Below are 15,345 nucleotides of genomic sequence, written 5' to 3' on the forward strand. Positions count from 1 at the left end.
GTGGGCTTCCTGCTCAGCAGTAAGTCTTTCTCCCTCTTCCTCTGACCTTCTGCCTGCTTGTGCATGTGCGCACACACTTTCTCTCTCTCAAATAAATAAAAATCTTAAAAAAAAAAAAAAGAAACCAGAATAGATTGGAAATATCTATTAATAAGACAGTAAAAATTGCACTTCACCTTCCCCCAGGGAAGAAGGAAACACTGGAGTATCTCGGCCTGGGGGTGTCTGCGGAGAATTATGGGCACTGGCCCCCTTGGAGCTACCTCCGGACGAGACCTCGTTCACAGCAGTGGTTGCTGTGAAGTAAATATCCGACTAGAATGAAAGAGAAAGCATTAGGGAGCTGCATGGCTTAGAGGCCCCGCACCCACGGCCCTTCCATCATCACCGCAAAGCCTGCAACCTTTCTTGGCTCAGCTGCTCTGTCCTTGGGGTGTGCAGTGTGGTAACGCACCTGGGCACGGGGCTTCCAGAGCAAAAGTCCTGCACTGTCACTCCAGACCTTGCCTAGGTATCCAGTCCCCCACACTTTCCCTTATTTGCTTGTTGATTCACAGCAGAAAAGAGTCCATTTCCCAAGCCAGTGCACACCGGCCTAACAGGAACGTCAGGCCCGCTGCAGTGTCAGACCTGGAAACTATCTGGGGTTCAGTCGGGTCCACTTACAGATGGGGGCACGGACCTTTCATTCACTGGCTCAGCAAACACTCATGCACATGGGCCCTGTGCTGGCTCTGGCGGGAACAGCAGGGGGCGGGGCTGGAGCCACCTTGTATCTGACAAAAGTTACTGGAGCTGCCTTGTAACTGTAGAAATCCATGAGTGCCAATTTTCAGAGATTTTGCAGGTGAAACACAGCCATTATTAAACTTCAATAAATAACAGTAAAAACAAGGGTACTAAATGTCAGAATTCGACCATTTCTCATTCTTTGACTATGTTTACCATGATCCACGCTCTTGATTTACATCACCTTTCATACTGGGAGCTGGATGTCCTAATGGCGGAACTATTTACACCATGGATATTGGCAGATGCTACAGACCAGAGCTTGGTTTGTTGTTTTATTGAGCGTCTGAGCTTAATGGGATGGAGACAGTTTCTAATAGTGAAGACTGAAAGCAGAAGTGTATTGAGGCTGGTGTTGAAATTGAAAGACGTTTTGGTTTAATGATCGGTTGGTAGGAGAGTGAGAAATAGTTTAACGGTAGATAATGTATCAGATTTCATGAGAGCGAGCTTATTGGAAAGAGAATTAATGTACTGAGCTATAATTCCCAGCTGTAAAATCTGGGTAGACCTGTATCCACAGTTAGCAAAAAAAATTAATAAAAATATTTTGTGAGAACCAACTGGCCTAACGGATTTCGAGGTTAAAAACACTGTATATTTTATTATTTGTAAATCATAAGCTATTTTAATTTTTCTATTAGCAAAATTTATAACCAACTGAGGTATACATATGTGTGTCTACACACACACACACACACACACACACTCTGACTTCCAGGCCCCAGAGGGCTGGTGGTTCAATCTCCACCAGCACACCCCTGGCGCTGTGTTAGTCCTCAAGTCCCGGAACTGTCAGCATAGTAGGGGAGGCAGACAGATAGGCAGTCGCCCACCCCCGAAGAGGACGCATGTCAGAATGGAAGGAGAAGGCACCACAGGGGCTGAGCAGGGGGGCCACCCGGGTCTGTCAGGGACAGGGCAGACTGTGTAGGGCTGACATGGGAGGGGCTAGGACAAGACCTCCTGGCTTGTGTGCCAGTGACAAGGGCACCTTGGGAAGTCATCTCTGTTCCTATGTCCCTTGGTTTTGCTCAAATTCTTTTTCTAGACATGGATTCGTTGGTTAGCCATATTTCACGGGCCACAAAACTCAAGCTGCCATGGAAAGTGGCAAAGGAAGAATTGTCCCTTTTCTGGACTTGTGCGGTCTCTCGGAGCAATGAGGACCCCTGATCTAACCCAGGCTGCTGGCACATTCCTCTCTTCAGCCCAGAGCTTCGCAACTACTACCAGCACCGAGTGACACTCTAACAAAACCATCTGGAAGCCCGACGGGGCCACACACGAAAACCCAGCAGGGGTCTGCTGTGGACATTCTCACTCCGGTACATAAGGGGACTGACCTGATGAGACAGTATCCGTGCCCTCCCGGAGCTTAGGGGCTCCAGGCTCCCAGAGACCCTCAGATGTGCTACTCACCCTGGAGGCCACGAGCTGCAGCTGTGGCACGACTGCCGTGTGGACCAGGTTCCCATTGACCACCAGGCGGATCTCCATGGAGTCGGTGGTGAAGGCCAGGAGGTACGGGAAAGCACATACTGTAAGGTAACGGGGCGCATCAGCTGCCAGCCCACTGGCTTGAGACCCTGGATGTGGCGCATAGTCGCCCTCACTGCTCTGGAAACTTCCATCTCCCCTCCTCCTCTGGCTGCTTCTCTCCTTCCTCCCCTGGCATGTCCCCCAATTCTAAGAAAGCCTCACTCCTGAGACAGCCTCTTCTTAGTTGCCAAGCTTCTGCTTCAAGTTGGTGAGTGCTGCCTCTGTTTCTCCTTGTCCCCTTCCCACTGGGGTTTCAAAAGCTGGTCTCCTGGAGGCTCACCCGCCCAAGTCCCCAGAGACACTCCCCCTTCTCGTCCAGACTGTGGCTTGCCACACGCTCCCCTCTGGCAGATGCCACCAGGGCCCGACCCGCCTTTCCCGGGCCTTCATGCCCTGTCCCCTGCTCCCTTCTCCCCTGTGCTCCTCCTGCCGTGTCTGCCTGCGCCGGGGCTGTGTCTCCTTCCTCGCTGGCCCTCCTGGGAGGGAGGGGTTCAGTCAATGGGTTTGTTATTTGTTAAAGGTCAGCCCCTCTTCTTGAAATTGTTTTTATGACACTGACTTTCAGGCCTTACAACCACCCTGGTTGCTCTGGGACGTCACCTGTGGCCTCTCCCCGGGCTACTCCATGCTCCTTCACACGAGCTTAATCTCTGCTTGCTCTCTCCTTGGGGAACTCTCCACTCCCTTGGCTTTACCCATGCCTCCAGCCTTGCTCTCTCAAGGGACCTCCAGCATTGGGGCTCAAAACCTGAAAACAATTCTCACCCCTTCCCTCTGTTTTTGTTTTTTTTTGGGGGGGGCACATCTTATCTGTCACCGAAGCCTGACTGGCCTGGTCCCTCCATTATCTGGATTGGATCATCTGTTCTCATCTCAAGACTCTCGAATGTTCACCTATCAGGACATACTTGTTCTTGGGGGAAAAGAGTACTAACTCGAACATTCCTAGTTCTGAGCTGACTCTCACCAGGCAGATGCCCAGCTGTGGATCCCAAACCCCAGAAGGGAAGCACCATCACTCACTCCCTAATATTTCAGTGACAGGCAAAGTACCTGTCTTTCTGTGATTCTAGAATTGCAAGCTTTAAAACACGTAAGAAGGGTGCAGAATGCATTGTACTTCTCCACCGAGTCAGCTGGTATTTTAGGGCTGGAGGTCTTGCTCTCGGATTGTAAAAAAAGGGAAGCAAAGCCCAGGAATGACATGATAACTGGAAGACCCCAAGTCCTAAAAACTGGGATTTCATGGCTCTCAAATGCTCACATGCTCACAACCGGGAGGCACAGGGGACAGCAACAGTCCCCACAAAGAGGAACAAACGGGCCAAGAATTAAAAAGGAAAAAGAACACTCTGAGTTCTCATCAGACTTGAGTTACTCATGGCAATCTAGCAGTAAGTCAGGGAGTTCGCTTATACGGGACCGAACAGGTCAGTCGGGTCTAGGCAGGGGAAGTGCAAAAGGATCAAGGTTTTTCTTACCAATCGCGTAAGGAGCCTGGTTCCAACAGAACTGGAAATCTGACGCAGAGGGTTGAACCAAAAAAGAGCCCCCATTAAACGGGCAAACCTTTTTATAGATGCAACTGTCTGCAACAAAACAATAGCGACTCATTTTTTGTGAGAGACAATGCAGAGAGCTGGTCATTAGCTAAACGAAGACATGGGCAACCCGCAGAGGGTCCCATCTGCTAGGTCTGCGCACGGAGCTGGTCCCAGCACTGCCTCGGGGGCACGATCAAGTTCACAGCCAGGAGGTGGGCAGGGCCGCGGCTGCCATCCTGGGAGGGTTTACCACGTGCCAGGCACTGAGCTTTCAACATGTCAGCCTCTTGCATCTGAACAACCTTCAGAAGGAGATGCCGTTATGACGCTCAATTGACAGATGAGAAAACAGAGGCCGGGATAGGTGACACAGCCAGCGTGTGCCAAATACCACAAGTACCACACGGGGAGCAAGGTTTGGACACAGGTGTGCTTGATTGCAGAGAAGGGACTGTTGATAGAGCCCCTGCCGGATGGAGGAGGCCCTCCTGCGAGGCAGATCATGTTCTGCGCCTCACTCGGCAGGATGAGCGTGGTGGGCAACCTTAACTCCCTGCCACCTCCCCCACGCCACGCCTTTTTTAGGAAAACTCCAAGCCATATGCCTGTGTCACGTTGGGCAACACAAGCCAGAATGAGATTAGGGCCAGGTTGAACAGCTGCTCTGTTCCTGGCCTGCTCTGAGCTCTCATCCTAAGCCCAGGTGGTTCGGATCCTCTCCGAGTGAGAAGGTCCGTCTAGAAGCAAAGGGTCCTGTTATTCCAGAAGCCCATCGTGTTTTAGCCATACGGTTTTATTTTTAATTATTTTTAAAAACAGTTCTATGGAGCTATAACTCACATATAAAATTCATCCCCTTTAAGTGTACAATTCAATGTAGTTGAGTAAATTTGCAGAGTTGCACTATGTCACAATCTAATTTTATCATCTTTTCGTGACCCTAAAAAGAAACCTCAGGCCAGTTAAGCACTCACTCCCTTCCCTGCTCAGAACAGAATGCTGCGCGGCCCGCTGCGGGAGGGCAGGGGCTGGAGCAGCCCGGCTGCGGGTCAGGGTCTGCCTGGGGCCAAGCAGGAGGCCCTCCCAGCAGCTGCCACGGCCCAGCTGAGGCGCCCGCCCTGTCCAATCTGTATGGAGAGTCCTGCCCCATCCGGGCTTAGGGACTCCTTTCAAGTGACCGCTAGGCTTACAAAGCAATAGCCTTACATAGTTTAACTAAGAGAGTGAGTCCTTAGGAGAGGAAAAATGAGCCAAAGTCAGTGTTGTCTTGTTTTTGCTACAATGGCTCACTAGGGGAGAGAAAGGTACCTCCAGATTCAGCCGGAGCCCTTGCTCCTACCCCCTCAAGGCTGCGCCGAGGCTCCGGCCGCTCCGAAGTGCAGGTGCGACTGGTCCCCCCCCTTTCCCCTCGGGCCCATCTGCTCTTGCTCTCAGGGCTCAACCCTCGTTTGCTCTTCTCCGTCGGGTCTCTCCCCAAGCCCGCAAGCACGCTGCCTTCTTCCACCTTCTAGAAAGCAACTGTTCTTCCGACTCTGTGACCTCTCTTCCTCCTTTCCTGTACCCTCCCTTTTCTTCCCCGCTAAGGGAAATTCTCTGGAAGGTTCTTCTGGACTCCTGTCTCTACTTGCTCGTACAGTCGCTCTCACCCTGTGCGGTGGGCTTCGCTCCATTGCTTCCCAGGCACACCTGCTCTCTCATCAAGGTTTCCCAAGGACCTCCACCTCCCTCCCACCCCATTCCCTACTTAAAACTGCTGTCTTCCGGGAGATTTCCTTCCCTCAGAGGGTTCCTCAGTCTGCTGGCTCCTCCCATCCCTCTCCGACTTCCCAGCTTCCAGTGACTCTGCGTCCCTCACGTGCTAATGGCTCCGGAATGCGGATCTCCCACGGACACTCTCCCCTGGGCCCCCAGTCTCCATGGGGAGGCACTGACCTGTCCAGACCCAACTCTTGATCTTCCCTCCCCCAAACTTGCTTGTCCTGGTTTCCCACATCTCAGCAACTGGTATTCCCCACGCGTCCCGTTGCTCAAGTCCCAAACCGCGGCCTCCCTTCTCTCCTCCTGGCATGTCATGCTGGATTCATGAACCGATGACCTTGGTCCTCAAATTTCACATACGTCGAGGTCTGACCCCGTCTCTGCACCTCCACTGCCGGTGCTGGTGCAAGTCACTGTCCTCTCTCATCACACGGGAGCAGTCACCTGGTAAGTGAACGGCCTTACCCACTGCCGTGAAGTTCTCCACACCGCCGCCCGACTGGCCTGTGGCCCCTCTCATACGTAGGTCCCATCCTGTCGCCCCTCGGCTCTAAAGCCTCCAGCAGGTCACCGGCTAAACGGTCCTTCACCTCCCAGGCCCTCCCTGAAATCCCACCCTCTTAAGAGACCATTTCCATCCACTTGCCCACACTCATGCTGCTGTGGCCACACAGGTCATCTTGAGGTCACCTTGAAATACTAGAATGTTCTCTCCTCAAGGTCTTTACATAGCCCTTCTTGACTCCCTCGGTCTTCTCTCTGAGTGCCCCATCCAAGGAGGTCTTCCTTCTCCGCCTTCCCTAAATGGAGACCCGCACTCGCCACTCCTGCCTGCCTCTGCCCCCCTCCCTGCTTTATGTCCACAGCACGTACTGCCATTCAACATACTAGAGACTTTTCTTATTTATCCTGTTAACTGGCTATCTGCCCCGTTAAAAAATGTACACTCTGAGACGGAGGGATGTGTGTTATCTTCTAGTCACTGCGGAAACATGAGGTGCTCAGTAAATACTTGTAGAATGAGTGAACTACTCTTCCCTCGCTGTCCCCGCTCAGGAAGGACACAGCAGGGTTATGTTTCTCCAGGCCCGGGTTCCTTACACACATCTCCTCTCTATCCCCTTTTGGCACCCCAGCTCCTACCAGGGGCAGAAGACTGCTGGTGGATTTGAGGGGGTCTGGGCAGGAGGAGACCTGAGCTCGTGGAGAACAGAGCACACTGGATAGCAGGGGATGCTGCGTACGTGCCTTGGGAGCTCAGCCTGTCCCAGAAATGGAGCTGCTAATGAGAAACAGTCACCTCGGCATGGAGGAGGTGACCCAGACCGTACTTCAGAGGCCCCTCTGTTCCCCTTTCCAAGTGAATCAGCCCCAGGGACTCCGATAAGATCCCAGAGAAGTAGAGGGCTCTCCCTCCCAATAACTAATATTGGTGGTTTCTGTACCCGAGGACGGGGGCTCTAAATCAGACCGAACTGGTTTAGAAAAGTAAGCAAATCATGTTTCTTGGGCCTCAGAGCTGTCAAGCACATTCACCCCCAGAAGTGCTGGTGTCTGTGCCTGGCCGTCCCCTAAGCCGTGAGCTCACTGCAGTTCCTGGCAGTGCCTTGCACGTTTGTGTCTCCAGAATCTAGCATTTGCCCGACATAGAGAAGGTCATCTGTTGGGGTTTGAAAAGGGCAGCCTGAATGGGGGACCTGGGGTGAGGGGCGGAGTCTAAAATGTTGGGGCATAGGAGGGAGCTAGGAGGCCATGACCTTGACTCCTTGGACCTTCCCCAGCCAGCAGGGTCACAGGTACTACTTCTAATTTTAAAACAAAATTTAAAACAAATTTTACAAGAAAAGTCCCCTTTCTGCACGTAGAAACCTCTATGGAGGTTACGAATCAAACTGGATGCTGCCTGATGCTCTGATAAATCTGGGATTAAAGGAGGAAATAACAGTCTCGCTGTGCCGGACGATGTGTCATGGGCTTTACATGTAGAATCCTGTCTAACCTTCACAGCAGACGTGAGAGGTAGGTTCTGTGTTCTACACATTATCCATCTGGAAGTTAAGACTTAGGTTAAATGTGGTCACACAAAGAATCAATGGTACTTAAAAATAAGTACTTAAACCAATAAGTACCATTGATTCTCATGTGAGCGTTTCTAGTTTCCTTGTATAATTAACTTTAAAACACCATCAGAAAACAGAGTTCACCTTAGTACTGAAATGTATTATTTGCATTAAAGGTGAATCATTATTGCATGCTAAGATCACGGCCAAATTTTCTTTCTTTTTTTAAGTAAAGACTGACTCCGATATTCAAGATAGAGATTAATTACAAGGAAATAAAATTCTTGCTATATTGATCTACTTATACTTTTCCCGCCTGAAATTGATCTTGCAAATATACTTTTCTCTAAGAACATACAACTGGAAGTTATAATTCCTATTATAAAATATTTTCATCTTTAACATGTCTGAGAGAAAAGTCTCTTTATACGAAACTCTGAGTGTATAAAAGTTGCTTTTTTACTTTTTTTTTTTTTTTAATGAAAATGGAAAAGAAACTGATGAAAATCAGCTGCAAACCTTGGGGGGGAAGTGAGATCATTCTGTAGCACCTTCCTGACAATGGCCTTCAGGGCACAGGCGTGTGGACAGAAGTGGGCAAGCCAGCGTGCACTGTGTCGGGGGAGAATGGCTTATAGAAGTGGCCTGGGCGACTGGGGAAAACCAGCTGGTTCTCTGGCTTGTTCACCGGGGACCTGCCCACCTGCTGGGGGAAGGCGGTCAGATTCCTGACCCAGAGAAACAGGAGCAAGCGGCACAGTTTGGGGAAGATGGAGGCAGGACTGGGAATCTCTGGGATTCCCAAGGTCTTGACCCAAGTAGCATCTAAACACACAGAGCTGTGGCGCCTGGGTGGCTCAGCTGTTAAGTGTCTGCCTTCAGCTCAGGTCATGATCCTACGGTCCTGGGACCGAGCCTGTATCTCCTGCTTCTCCCTCTCCCACTCCCCTGCTTGTATTCCCTCTCTCATGGTCTCTCTCTGACAAATAAATAAAACTTAAAAAACAAAACACAGAGCTTATTACCTTCTGATGCATCGGTGAGTCTAGGAAAATAGACACACACACACACACACACACACACCAATCCCATCTGAGATGAAACCAGAGCCTGAAGCAGGAGACCGGCAAAGCCCCGGGGAAGTAGAAGTCCCCGGGCTCCTTGAGCCAGAAAGGTCTCTTGAACAACATCTGCCATGGCGCTGGGCCCCTGCCACCCACGGGATCGCTGCCTGCTTGGGTCCGTGAGCTTCCAGTTTGGTACCGAGAGGATATCGTCCATGTTTGCTTCCGTGTTCCGTCCCCTTCTGGTTTCAGACTAATCATCCCATTGTGATAACCTGCTCTATCTTTCCGTTCTGATCTTCTCTCCCACCTAAAATCCCTCCCATCCTTTCAAGTGGTTAAAAGGAAAAAAAAAATCGACATCAATTTGTAGAGCATCCCACCCCAAGCTTTTCCTTCCGGAGTTTTCAGTAAAATGGAAAGACAACATGTGGAAGAGATGAAAGAAAGAAATGATGAGATCGTACAGCAGTGACCTCCCTGCTTCACTGGACACTGTAACCTGGGAGCCCGGACAGCAGGAGCCCTGGGGCCCAGGAACCCCACTGGAGTGTGGGCAGTGAACTCTGTTCCTGGCACTTTGCCCGTCGGCCTCCTCACCACTGGGCTATCAAATCTCAAATCTCAAAAGATGATTTTTAGGGCGCCTGGGTGGCTCAGTGGGTTAAGCCTCTGCCTTTGGCTCAGGTCATGATCTCAGGGTCCTGGGATTGAGCCCCACATGGGGCTCCCTGCTCAGTGGGGACCCTGCTTCCCCTCCTCTCTCTCTCTGTCTGCCTCTCTGCCACTTGTGATTTCTGTCAAATTAAAAAAAAAAAAAAAAAAGATGATTTTTACCAAACAAATTCCTCAGCTGGTAATTAGCTCTCCCATACCTATTAATCAAAGATTAATCAAAATATCAGCCCCATGTATATGGAAATCGATACAATTCTAGGTTAGAAAGAATATTTTATTGCTTTGGTTACACTGGGCAGGCTTAGCCAGGAAAATATCTCACTACTTTTAGCCTTAAAAGGATCCCTTTTATTGTATTATCATATTAGCTTTTGAAATGCTGAAAATCCTTGACTCTCTCGGATGCGTTTGATCTGGTCTGCCTGGAACCCATCCTGCCACGGGCCCCAGGCCAGTACAGGTGAGGCTGGATATGCCAGGCTGGGCCCGATTTCATTAACAGCCTGGAAGCAGCCAAGAGTAGAAGAGTTACCGTGGTTAAAATTTGGGGTGCTGGGGCCAAGATGGCCTCAAACGTGAACCCTGGCTCTGCTGTTTTTGTAGCCGCACAATCCTGAGAAAGGCAGTTCACCTCTCCAGGCCTCAGGGATCTTATCTCCGAATCTCAGGTAGTAACAGGATGAGAATTCAGTGAAACGGTCAGCGCCTGGCACGGGGTAAGGGCTCCCTCAATGGAAGTGACCGCCAGCACCCTGTAACCTGGAGATGGTACCACAGGCAGGCCCATCTCACCAGGAGGGCTGGGCGATCCAGGCCATTTTTAGACGCTCCCTGGAGTGCAGTTAAGGTCACAGGAACAAGACTCCAGGTAAATCTGGCTTCCTTTAAAATTAGGTCTGGCTTCCTTTAAATTACCTGGGGAAAGAGCAGATTTAGCAACTTACAGTTGTAGCACAAGAGTAGCCCGGCTTCTCCATCTTCGTACACATCAATAGCTGCCACGAAATTAACCTGAAATGATAAAGGCAGTGGTGGTGGGTGGGCTGGAGGACACTGTTGAAAGTCTTTCTCAAGTTCAAGGCTTTGGCAGGACAGGCCTTGGCTCTCAGATGCTGTGGGGTCACTGGCACCTCAGGTGGCTATGATTATAATGCACAGAACCATCTCCCCTGCCCTTCCCCACTGGGACTTTTTCACCATCTTTTCTACCCATCGAGGCGCTCTCGGGAGACGGGCTTCTCCACTTTCTCTGTTATGGGGACTCCCATTTGGGTAATGCGCTCCGGTTCCCAAAGCTTCCTTGCAAGGGGAGTTCGGCCCTGGGGAGTGTGGGGCATTCCTCCCGCTTCACAGATGAGGGAAGTGAGACTTGTGAGTCTGTGCCCCTGCTCAGACTTGAGCCAGGCCTCCGCCTCTTCACTGCCTTACCCGCTCTCACACCTCAGTGAGTGGGCAGGCAGTAGCACAATCTCAGAGTCCTGGGGCCCAGTCTCCGCTTCTATTCTCCTGCTCTCCTGCACCTGGCAGGAGGCAGCAGAACACCCTAGAAAGGGCATCAGAAGACCTGTTCCATCTTCTGTTCCTAGTTCCGGGCAAACTTGCCTCCCTGGGCTGCGGTGAATGGTTTGAGAAGACAGTGCTCAGCCTGGGGGTGCTTAGGTCTCTGGAGTTTCAAATCCCCGGGTCTCTACACACCCCTGCTCCTTTCACTCCTTCGTGGGCCTCCACCCGTAGTCTGCCCCGCCCCCCATGACTGGGGGTCTGCCCTGCTTGGGCTCGAAGATTTCCTTCTGCCCCGAACTGGAGACGTCTGGCCAAGGCTCACCTCTGCCCAGCTCTCCGCGAGCCCTGACATGTGGCATCTCCTCCCTCCTGCCCGTCACCCACTTCGGGTTATGCTTCCGCATCTTGGCTCGTCCCTTGTTCAGGAAAACACTCATCTTTCCAGCTCCACACTTTATTCTGAGCTCAAAATCCCCCCCTCTCCCCGCTCAGGCACACGCTCTCCTCAGAGCTACTGCTCCCGTTTCCAAGTTCTCAACCCAACAGATTCTACACCCCAGTTCCCGAGAGGCAGGAGGCGGAACAGGGCAGCGGGCAGGAGCCTGGACTCAGGGCAGGCAGACCTGCGTGAACAGCCTGTCTACACCACTGTCTGCCTCTGTAGCTCATGGCAAATGAACGCAACCTCTAGGCTCGGGTCTTTGCCTGGAAAACCAGTGTGAGGACAGTAACTTGGCTGGACTGTACTGGGAACTCCACAGATGAGGCCAAGGGTTTCGAGCAGGGCCTGACGCTGCCCGGTCAGCACCATGATCATCTTCCTCTCGCACGTGATTAATTTCCTCCTTTCCTTTCCTCCTAATCCTCTTCCTTTTTGGGAGCAGGGCTAGTCCTGATGTCTGAGGGCTCCTCCATCCACTCCCCCAAGCTCCGCAGTCTCCTCTTCAGGGGCTCTCGGGTGTCTTGTGGGGGCCTGCAGCCGCCCCAGCCAAGGCTTGACCTCCCCAGGCAGGAGCATGGGCCTGTGCCCCTCAGCTCGCCTCTCTAGCCCTTTCCAGGGCCGAGGGCCGCCTGGGCCGGCCACCCTCCGTACGGGGCACTCCTCCCACTTCACCTAGCACGGGGCCTCTGCCTTGGCTCCGGCTTCGCTCCGATGGAACCCCTGTGCCCTCCCTTCCCTCATCATCTGGCACTGTACTAGGCGCCATTCAGCACACAGCAATGAATAAGGCAGGGTTCTGCCCCTCAAGAAAAAACCAGAAAAGCATATAAATACATAAAACAAGGTACATGCCACAAGCAAAAGCTGTGGGTGCTTTTGGGGTGTGCTGACAGACTGCGAGGCTCAGAGTTCAGTTGTCAACTCTGGGAGCATAAAGACTTGGGGATCAAATTCCAGATAACTCCTCCCCTGCTCTATATCATACCCCTCTATTTTAATGACCTGCATAGTGTGTGTCGCTGTCTGATGTTCACTTACTTGTCTGTTTATCAGCGCCCCCTCCCCCCACCTCCCAGGAGAACATAAGCTTCGCGAATGGCGGCCTTGCCCGTGCTGTTTGTCATCACCCGCTCAGCATCTGCCCTGGGCCTGGCACATGGCGGGAGCAGAGTCCTCAGTGAATGCATGGCTGAATAAAGGAAATCCTAGCTCTGTCACTTTGGAGGTATGTGCCCTTAGGCCACCTGTTCAGGATCACAGAGCCTCAGTTTCTCCATTTGTAGGAGAGATAGGAAGGACATCCGCCGCTACGGCAGCTGAGGGTTCCATGAGGCCGCTTTACGGAAGCGCCTAGTGCAGGGCCTGCTACTTGGAACATGTTCAGTAAACGTCAGCTGACACCACGACCTGGCTGTGGGACCGGCAGCAACGGAGTACGTGACATGTGGGAGCAGCCTTTGACTCCGGGTCCCAGAGGGAACCTTCCTGTCCCCACCGCTTTGCCTTAGAATCAGTTCCTCCTCAGGTGTCCCAGTACTCATCAGTTGGATGACACTTATTCCAGCCAGAGGGAGGACAGGAGGGGCTGAGAGCTCCCGGCTCTGTAGCCTGGTTCTTTGTGGCCTGTCCCCCATCATGCCTTGGGACGTGGCTCTGGAGCCACAGTATGCCTCCTGAGTTGGAGAGCCTGGGTTCAAGTCCTGTCTCTGCTCCTTACTGGCTGTGTGGTTTTGGGTAAATAAGTGACTGCTCCTTTCCGAGTCTTAGTTTCCTTTTCTGCAAAACCGGGAAGTGAACAGTGCGTGCCTCACAGTTGCTGGGCAGATGTCGTGAGATAGTGCTAATGAGGTGCCCTGGCATGGGGCCAGACATAGAAGTGATCTTTCAGCAGTGGCCGTGTTTCTTCTCACTTTGGGAGGGTCACTGGAGTGGGAAAGCCAGAATGGGATGGCCTGTGCTTTTAGAGGTAGAGCCTCTATAGGTGCTTGGGGTGAGGGAGGGAGAGACGCGCAGCCATCCCGAGAGTAGAGCAAGTTCAGGTAGAAGTGGACCAAAGTCTGCACACAGTGGTGGCAGATACCAGAGGAGTTGCTAGCATGCAGGGGTCTATGAGGGGGTCCCAGGACTGTGCCGACTGGTGGACGAGCATGGCTGTGTGCAGAAATTCAGGCTGTGTCGCAGGCAATGGCAAAGCTCTGGTTTGTAACAAGCCAAGTCTGCACCCCCCCCTTCCCCAGCCCCTGCTGAGAGTGGGAGCCACTGCTAGGTCAGTGTCCGAGCTTGCCATGTGATTTTGGGGTGAGCTTCCCACTGAGACCCACTGGGTCCTGGGCAGATAGATGGTCAGAATGGGGACTTAGGTCCAGCATCTACGCCAGAGATCTAAACCTCATCACCAGGTCTGTAGTTCCTTCCAGAGGAGACCTTTGCTTTGGGAAGGAAGCCAATGCTGGCTGTTGGAGCTGGGGCCCCAGGTCACAATAGGCCTGTTGGCATAATGAACTTGATGTTAACTTTCAGTTTGCTGTTCTGATGCTTCTTAAGCAAGTCCTCTCTTGACCTAGGGTTCTCTTAGACCCTCAAGTGGGGTTGAGGGCTGACATGGAAATTGAATGGGCTTGACTGAGAAGAGAGGAGGAATGGAGGTGAGAAACTAGGCCAGGAAATCCATACTGGTGCTGTGCATAGAGTAACTTGAACCATCCTGAAATGCCCAATGACTTAGGGGGAGGTCGGCCTCTTTCCTGCCTCCATGGCACTGGGGCCTGGGCTGCAGGAACGCCTTGGTAAAAAGCTAGCCCTGGGGGTGCATGGGTGGTTCAGTCAGTTAAGAGTCTGCCTTCAGTTCGGGTCCTGATCCCGGAGTCCAGGGATGGAGCCTCACATGGGGCTCCCTGCTCAGCGGGGAGTCTGCTTCTCCCTCTCCCTCTGCCCTCTACTTGCTCCTTCTCTCTCTCTTTCACAGTCTTTCTCTTAAATAAATAAATAAAATCTTAGGAAAGAAGAAAAAGCTAGTCCAGTTCCCACAGGAACTGGCTATTAGAAAACACTTTGTTCATTACCTTTTTCATTTCTCTAGGGCTTATCTTTCCAATTAGACAATAAGTTACTTGCAAAGATGAGTGGCTGTGTCCAAGCATCCATACCCGCCCAGCAAACACTCAGCGGATGCAGATGTACTGAGGTCAGAATACACACGCTCACCCACTTAGATCTAGCGAAGGGCTTAAAACCACTTTTTTAAAGGTTTTCTTTTAGGGAAAGACTTAGTGACTTAATTTTAAAAAGCATATTGAAGAAAAGACAGAACATTTTCTAATTATTCCTGATCACCTTCAGAAAAACAAAACAAAGGAGTCACCCAAGAAAACCATCTTTCATCTGATTTTTCCTGGGCCTTCATGAAAAAAAAAAAAAACCTACACTCTGGTAGATTATTAGGGTGTTAAATAGAAGTATAAAATAACAATCAGCAGAAAAAGCATGTGAAGTCTTAGGAAACTAGTTGCCAGGGAAGGGACTGATGGAACAAAGACTTGCTTGCTGGGCCATGATTTTTCTACCTCTTTTGGCTAGTCACAGGGTTTAGAAAAGTGAGAAGGGCAGGAGCATTTTTTTTTAAAGATTCTATTTTTAAGTAATCTCTATACCCAACGTGGGGCTCGAACTTACAACCCCAAGATCAAGAGCAGTATGCTCTTCTGACTGAGCCAGCTAGGTGCCCCCGAGAAGGGCAAGAACTTTTAAAGCCAAATTGGGCCCTTACTCCTCAGAAGCTGGGAGCCTGGAAGAGGTTATAGGTTCCCTGTTGCTGGGATGGAGGGCTTTAAAACCTCCGGCTTTAAATTAGGAAGAGTTTCAGGGCAGACTCGTTTTACTAGGTCTGTATCTGCATCGCCTTGCAAGACAAAGCATACTGATTCCCACACACCCAGAAATTCCAATGTAATTGACCTGGGGTGGGG

The 15,345-nt window shown here is 51.4% G+C and overlaps 1 protein-coding gene across 6 annotated transcripts in view; it reads right to left on the reverse strand.

Moving 5' to 3' along the window:
* The window catches only part of GARNL3 (GTPase activating Rap/RanGAP domain like 3), a 144,600-nt gene that overhangs the window by 4,689 nt on the left and 124,566 nt on the right, over positions 1 to 15,345 (reverse strand). For 5 of the 6 annotated variants that reach the window (XM_059141362.1, XM_059141363.1, XM_059141360.1 and 2 more), the window contains 4 exons: positions 10,380 to 10,446; positions 3,813 to 3,920; positions 2,212 to 2,330; positions 177 to 315 (listed from right to left, as the gene is read on the reverse strand). In XM_059141362.1, the coding sequence (XP_058997345.1) occupies positions 177 to 315; positions 2,212 to 2,330; positions 3,813 to 3,920; positions 10,380 to 10,446 (433 nt within the window). The remainder of the gene's footprint in view (positions 1 to 176; positions 316 to 2,211; positions 2,331 to 3,812; positions 3,921 to 10,379; positions 10,447 to 15,345) is intronic. The other variant, XM_059141361.1, reaches the window with a different exon arrangement.

Source organism: Mustela lutreola, chromosome 12 (genome assembly GCF_030435805.1).
Source record: "Mustela lutreola isolate mMusLut2 chromosome 12, mMusLut2.pri, whole genome shotgun sequence".
Taxonomy (NCBI): domain Eukaryota; kingdom Metazoa; phylum Chordata; class Mammalia; order Carnivora; family Mustelidae; genus Mustela; species Mustela lutreola.